Source organism: Setaria italica, chromosome I (genome assembly GCF_000263155.2).
Source record: "Setaria italica strain Yugu1 chromosome I, Setaria_italica_v2.0, whole genome shotgun sequence".
In the NCBI taxonomy this organism is placed as follows: Eukaryota; Viridiplantae; Streptophyta; class Magnoliopsida; order Poales; family Poaceae; genus Setaria; species Setaria italica.
Window position 1 is genome coordinate 40514564 of NC_028450.1, and position 8111 is coordinate 40522674.

At 38.2% G+C, this 8111-nt stretch overlaps 1 protein-coding gene across 1 annotated transcript; it reads left to right on the plus strand.

The window, feature by feature from the left end:
* Positions 1–1728: 1728 nt before the first annotated feature.
* Positions 1729–5448, plus strand: LOC101754781 (aspartate aminotransferase, chloroplastic). The gene is made up of 11 exons (XM_004954176.3): positions 1729–1960; positions 2057–2116; positions 2837–3031; positions 3107–3145; positions 3259–3348; positions 3500–3608; positions 3742–3851; positions 4061–4204; positions 4284–4450; positions 4683–4947; positions 5056–5448. The coding sequence occupies exons 1-11, from the start codon at positions 1895–1897 to the stop codon at positions 5185–5187; spliced, it is 1377 nt and encodes a 458-aa protein (XP_004954233.1). The 5' UTR covers positions 1729–1894; the 3' UTR covers positions 5188–5448.
* The last annotated feature ends 2663 nt before the right edge of the window (positions 5449–8111 follow it).

An 8111-nucleotide genomic window follows, 5' to 3' on the forward strand; every position in this document is an offset into this window, starting at 1 on the left:
AAAGTCTGTAGCTCCGCTATAGCTGCGTTATAGCTCCAAATAGCTTTTCTGGGAGGGTTTCGCTAAAATACATAGCCCGCTACTTGCAACATTGACTTAATGAGATCTAAATATTTTCAAACTTGGATGAGTCTACATGACAAGATATATTTGTTCCATTTTAACTGCATTCAAACCATCACCTGTTATACAATTGATCCTATTCAATTGTATTCGATCAATTGTATTCGATGCTGGGTATACGCACGACTAGATGAAACTTATGCATATGATGCTCTTTTGCACATCTTTCTTATATTGATCTACTATCTTGGCCCAGACCATATTCCCACACCTTAATTAATAAAAAGTTAGTTTGGGAATTTTAATACATATATTGCAACTATTGAAATGAAAGTAGAAGAACAAGAAAATGAAGAATGAATCTGTAGTTGTATTAATTGATTTAATGAATAATGTGATTACATATTTATACATATGGAAAGGGTGTGTCCAAAGGGGAAATATCCCTAGAGAAAGATATCTCATGAATAGACATGTCCGCTCATGGATGTGTGTCCATGCACTAACATGTATCTCTCTATTAATGGACACAAACTAATTGATTACTAATATAATCTTAATTCTAACATTCATGCAAAGTAGATGGTGTATCGCATAATCAAGAAGCTTCTCGATTTATGGCCCTTGACGTGAGTGGGCATCGCATGCCTTGTAAACTAATTTATAGTACCATGTTATGATTTCTAATCAAAGATGTTATGTCATATGAAGAGAGAATGATACAATCTACAATGTATAGTATTATTGCGTTGTTTCTTAGTAATCATGAAATAAATAGCTTTATTAGAGTTTAAAAATATTTAGGACTCATTACTTAATTAAATTCAAGGAAAGAAATAGGCAAACTGAAATTATTTTTCCAACACTTACTAGCTGCCCTAAGAGTAATAAATAGATAATATATAGCATACTTTAAAATTATAAATTTCAAAATATATAGCATTTAGTCTTGCTGATGTTAATAAAATGGAATCTTTACATCTTATACGCTAGGTATATCGAATTTCGTAACATTTGAAATTTAAATACTATTTTATTAAGATAGTCGTAAGCGAGTAAATTTAATTGTCCTAACATGTAAGCGATTATTTACGCTTATACAATGTACATGGCAAGTTTCCTGACGGTTAAGTTTCAAATACTATTTTATTTAAATGGTTCAAAGTGGGTAAATTAAATTAGATACCTCTCACGCCACATGCGCCTCTGCAAAGCATGACGGACTTGTCATGCCGATGCATGTGATGCGACAATATGATTTCAGTCACGCCAAACGGATCGGCATGACCAAATGCATCGTGGGATAAAAATATTATCAGCAACGCTATCTAGCATTCACATCCTTTTACTATACTGCAATCAGTTGCTTGTCTTGCGAATCCGACCTTTCTCGTGGCAAGGAGTAAGTTCGGAGGTAATCTGGGAAGTCTGTTTGCATTCGCCCTCTACATGGCGTACATTTTGAATTTTGTCCGGATGTGACCTCGGTCAATAGCTTTATCATGATCAAAATCTAGTGTCGCGGCCTTAGCTTAACCACACACAGGCAGGCTCACGAAGTCACAGCCCACGGGCCCAGATCTCCAGTCCAGGATTCGGAAAAGCAAAAAAGAAAAATCCGAACTCCCAGTTTGTGACGTCCTCTCAAAAAGAAAAATCCCTTGTGACGGAGACACCGAGGCCATCGCCTTCCACCCGCCCAGACTCGGCTCCCCCTCCACAGCTCCACTTGATCCCACAACCGCAAGCGAGAGGCATCATCCCATCTGATATAGTCCAGTAGCAGCAGGCCGCCCACGCCTCCGATTCGCCGCCTGCTCGCCGTCCGGATATGGCTTCCACCGCCGCCTTCGCCGTCTCCTCGCCGGCGGCCTCCGCCGTCGCCGCCCGGTCCAAGGCAAGGCCCGTCCCTAACCCCTCAGTTCCTGCCCATTTGCTGGTTTAGTGGTCCGGGGTCTGAGTGGCTTCCGTGGTCGTTTGTGGATGGGCGCAGGTGCATGGAGGAGGGAAGAATGCGGGGAGGATCGGCTGCCGCGTGGGGATCACGAGGAAGGTGATCTCCTGCTTATAGCTTTCTAATTGCTCTAATGCTTGTTTAGATCGTGGTGTTGATTTGGTTAATTACTTGGGTAGTTGGGTGCTGTAGCATGAGATGGGTATCGCCACAGATGCCCAATTCATGAATTGGGACTACTTGTAGCTCTTGCCAAATCCTACTATCCTAGTGTCTCTCTGATTTCCTATGCTATCAATTACTATAGATTTCCAGGACAACAGAGGCTTACGACTGATCTATCAGCATTTCATAGGACCACCGTCTTTGAATGGAGACTACTTATGCTAATAACTTACGCAAAAAAAAGTAGTTATGCTACTTACTGTGCTTTTGCATGCAGAAATACCTCAAGTTCACTTATGAGTTATGGCCACACAGCTGTCCAAGCATAAGCAAATATGAGTTGTATTAGGGTTCTGAGATCATCTCATAATAAAAAACACGGTGCGCTATGTGCTGCATCGTTCTTATAGGAATACTTATGTAGTACCGCTTGTATGCGTTGATAGATACACATTAGAATTTGTTATGTTGAAGCTAAGATACGTCACTATTGACAGGCTAGCTAGTTTTGAAAGATTTTTTTTCATTGAGGATGAGTTTTGTATATTGTAGTCACCTTTATTTAATGTTTGGTCCTGTCTGAAGATTTGACATCTCTTGGTACAATGGTGTAATTTATGCTTTAAGTTATGACTGTTCCTTTCTTGTACGCAGAACTTTGGCCGTGTCATGATGGCCCTTGCAGTGGATGTCTCTCGTTTTGAAGGAGTGCCAATGGCTCCTCCAGACCCAATTCTTGGGGTTTCAGAGGCCTTTAAAGCAGATAAAAGTGACCTGAAACTCAATCTTGGTGTTGGTGCCTATAGAACAGAAGAGTTGCAGCCGTATGTCCTCAATGTAGTCAAGAAGGTGAGCCTAATCAGCAAAAACAATTTTCTCAATAAAAGAAGTTCCTGTCTTCATGCTCTCTTTTCCTTGCCACAGGCTGAAAATCTTATGTTGGAGAAAGGAGAATACAAAGAGGTACAGTAGAAGTTTGGAACTCGAAGTGAAATGACCATAATTCATTTCTCCCGAGTTTTATTTTGTCTTAGGTATCTGAAACTGAAGGACTTAAGTTATGGTTTATGGTGCAGTATCTTCCTATTGAAGGCTTAGCCGCATTTAACAAAGCAACTGCAGAGCTACTGCTTGGAGCTGATAACCCTGTCATCAAGCAAGGACTGGTATGTACCATGCTGCCAATTGCCCAATATTGTTTTTTTTGAAAGAAACCAATTGCTTAATATTGTACTTGTATGATTTTATATAATGCTGATAGTGAGGTGTTTCCTTTGCTTATTTTACTTAACTTTATTTAATAACCTTCTTCTGTAGGTTGCTACACTTCAGTCTCTCTCAGGCACTGGATCACTACGCCTTGCTGCAGCGTTTATACAAAGATACTTCCCTGAAGCCAAAGTACTTATATCATCGCCCACATGGGGTTAGTATGTTGCTGCAACTATTCTTCACGGCTTATGTGCCCAACTCACGAGTCATGAGTTTTGAACTTTCGTTTTTTTTTTGAAGTACCTCATTGTCTGACTTCTAATTTTCTTCATTCTGCATGTTAACAGGGAACCACAAGAACATCTTCAATGATGCAAGGGTACCTTGGTCAGAGTACCGGTACTATGACCCCAAGACTGTTGGGTTAGATTTTGAGGGAATGATAGCTGACATTGAGGTACTTGGTGTTCTTGCAGTTAGATTGAGTATTGTTATTTTCACTAGCTATCTTCCATTTGATGATCTTTGCTGGGTGTAAGGAGTAATGTTTTTGTCAATTAGGGGTGTATTCATCTAAAGAAAATTTTTGTTCCGAGAACAAACAATCGTTTGTGAACCGAATTATTCTTTATGACATCATCCATGTGTTTCCTGTTTGCGCAACAGGCTGCTCCTGAAGGATCTTTTGTTCTGCTACATGGTTGTGCCCACAACCCAACTGGAATAGACCCAACACCTGAACAGTGGGAGAAAATTGCAGACGTCATTCAAGAGAAAAAGCATATGCCTTTCTTTGATGTTGCATATCAGGTGAGTAGTTTTCACATGTGTCTTTTGTTTCTTGTTTATCACAATTTGTCTCCTACTGACTTGTAGGTTTTCCTTTTAGGGCTTTGCCAGTGGAAGCCTTGATGAAGATGCATTTTCTGTCAGGCTTTTTGTTAAGCGTGGCATGGAAGTGTTTGTTGCACAATCTTACAGCAAAAACCTTGGTCTATACTCAGAAAGGATTGGGGCAATAAATGTTGTCTGCTCAGCACCAGGAGTTGCAGATAGGTAATCTTTTGTTTTCTTACTGATTGCCCGCCTACCTAAAATTTTCCCATTTTATTCAACACTTAGGCAAGCACTATAGTCAGCCTGTTTGTCCCCTTCATGATACATGATAACGATTAACACACAATGTGTGCAATGGTTGCTTTATATGGAAAATTTATGGCCAATCATATTCCCATTCTTGCATTGTAAAGCTTGTTTTTGTCTGACATTCCGTATTGTTTGCTTGCAGGGTAAAGAGCCAGCTGAAACGACTGGCACGGCCCATGTACTCAAACCCCCCAATTCACGGTGCTAGGATAGTTGCCAATGTAGTTGGTGATCCAACTATGTTTGGTGAATGGAAACAGGAGATGGAACAGATGGCAGGGAGGATCAAGAATGTAAGGCAGAAGCTCTATGACAGTTTGTCCGTGAAGGACAAGAGTGGCAAGGACTGGTCTTTCATTCTGAGGCAGATTGGCATGTTCTCCTACACTGGCTTGAACAAAGCACAGGTAACACTGCTTCTACTTCTGCAGCTGGCACAGCTCGATTCCAGTTCCCAGTTGCACACTAATTGCTGAATCATACGCCATAACATATGTTCATCTTTTTGTTTGCAGAGTGATAATATGACAGATAAATGGCATGTTTACATGACCAAGGATGGGCGGATTTCATTAGCTGGGCTTTCCCTGGCAAAGTGCGATTATCTTGCCGATGCCATCATTGATTCCTTCCACAATGTCAACTAGATAGAGGTACAAGAATTCAGGTCAAGCTATTACGGTTAATTCCCTTGGACGCTAGGCTGGGGTTTTTGTGTCCTTCCAGCTTCAGTTTTCAGGTGTATTTCATTTGGTGTAATCTGGACCAATAAATCTCGTGATTGCAGCAACACTCAAGTGCTTGGTTACATGTAACAGTAATACACGCTTTACAGGCTTGTAAACACTTGAATTGAATGATGGCATCGGGCCTTGTTAGTTGCTCTCAATAACAATCATGTTTGCATATTGCTTGCTCGATCGTGGGCTCCAGAATTCGTCTATGGGGCTTCGATTTATGTAATCTGGTGGTAAATTTGGATGGAACAGCCGGTGGATGGGCTTGTGGCAGTAGGGCCAAGACGAAAGCTTAACGTTCCCTGGTCCCTGCAGATCGCAGAACCTACACATCTTCCAGAAGAATTTTTTCATGCAAAGCTAAATGAATGTATCCCGCTAGGTGTCAATATCCCGCTAGGTGCTACGGAGGAGTGACGAGATGGGTTTTCTTCGGATTTGAAACTTGGATTTCATTTTTCTCTCAAACTGTAACTCCATTTTTTATTCTGTTTGGACCATCGTGTTATTTAAAATTAATGTAACAAAATGAGATCCAATATGAATGTTTTCTGCATTTTTTAAAAATTAACATTTTAGATGAACTATCTCAACATTTTTTACATAAAAAATTGGTGAATGTAAAAAAAAAACTCCAAACATGATAGGCTCAACATTTTTTCTCACTAATATTTTATTGACCTGAACTTGTTTAACCAACATATATTTCTTTATAGTTTTAGCTTCAACATCTCCAGTTGACCAACATTTTATACTCTATTTCAACATTTCCAATGAATAGGCTCAACATCTCTATCTACAAATATAATTCAACATATTTATATTTACAATCTCATTATTTCCAATGAAATGGTTTAACATTTATAGTTTTTGAACACAACATTTTATGTTTAAGATTCAACATTACCGGTGGTTTGGTTCAACATTTATACTGCGTGAACCCAACATTATATATTTGATTTTAACAGTTTTGTTTCTTTGTCCAACATATTTACTAGTGAAACTCAACATTTTACATTTTTTAGTGAAACTCAACATTTTACATTTTTCAGTTTCAACAGCTTTAGTGGGTTCAACATTTTTAATATTACAAATCAACATTTTATATTTCAGTTTCAACATTTCCGAAGGTTTGGTTCAACATCTTTACTAATGAAACTCAACATCTATTTAATATTTCTCAACACTTTCTGACAGTCCTAGTGAATCCCAAAATTTATTTAGGTTGCCCAACATTTCCATAATTGACCTAACATTTCTTACCAACATTTTATTGATCTTAAATTTTTTATTTTTCATATATTTATTTATATATTCAACTTTAACATTTTCAATTGACCTACATTTTATATTCAGTTTCAACATTTTCAATGGATAGGCTCAAGCCTTTCTACCAATAGAATTCAACATTTAATATTTACAGTCTCATTATTTCCGATGGAATGGTCCAACATTTCTAGTATTTCAATGCAATATTTATATTTAAGATTCAACATTACCAGTGGTTTAGTTGAACATTTTTACTCTTGAATCCAACATTATATATTCGATTTCAATATCATTTGTTTGTCCAACAACTTTTAGTGAAATTTAACATTTTATATTACCAGTTTCAACAATTTATAGGTATAATTCAACATCTTTAGTATTGCGATGCAAAATTTTATAATTCAATTTCAAAACTGACTAATTCTACATTTATAATTAACAAGTGGACTAATACTTCATGAGATGTTGGTTGATTTATGATGATTGTTGTTTATTATTTGACTATAATCCTATGGATCATATAGTTTTAGAGTTTGTTTGGAGAATTAATTTTTTGTAGTTCTGGAATTTAAGTAATAATAACTTCCTTTTCAAAATACGTGTTTTTGTCAAATATATCTTTTGTATTCAGAAAAATCATACGAATGATATATACAAAATAAATATTAGTATATGGATATTTTCTCAGTTATTATTTCATTTTTGAACTTCAAATTTCAACTTGCAAGTCCCCACCTGTTACTATCCCTATTCAAACCACATGTCCTGCAAAAAAAAATATTCGACTTCTAAGCTATGTACAGTGTCGCGGAAAAAGTCAAAGGTATCAAGCATGCAATTCTTTACGTATCCGTATAGAGTCGTGATAAAAAGTCAAAAGCACCTGGTATGATTTTGCATATGTGCGACCAGTCTGACGGAATATATCGAAACAGTCAAAATATGTGAGGTTGGGTGTTGACGCTCGTTATTGATACACTTTTAGTGCCATTTAACTAGTGTTTTCAAGCGTATTCTTATACTAACCCGCCACTTGGCACCTGAAATAATCACATATTTGCATATGTGTTGTGTTTTGGATCATATTGCAAAATCACAGGTAATACAACATAAATAAAGGGTTTTCTACAAGTTGGATTTAGACCCGAACTTGGATATTGGAAGGTCCAAACACGAACATTGAACTGTATGCCCTTTAGAGGAGCTGAAACTTGCATGGGTCATATCATCCTCATCCGAACTTCGATTGGGACGAATTTATAGGAAAAATTGCATGGTTCGATGAGATCTACAACTTTTGTATGAAGCGCTCGGACATTGGAGGCCAATAGGGGGTGTGCCGATCAGCCCAAAGGGGTCCAGGCTGATTGGCCTGGCCCGTTTCTGGCCTCAATCGTCGCGCCCTTTCACTAGGATGTTGTCCTTGATGTTCCTAGGGTTATTTTCCAGATACTTGGCCTCAAAGGCATCCCAACCGACGCCACCAATTATAAATACTCAGGACATCCAATAAGGAGAAGTGATCCCCGACGGTTAGACCTAGCCGCCGCCACCATAAGAGAAGG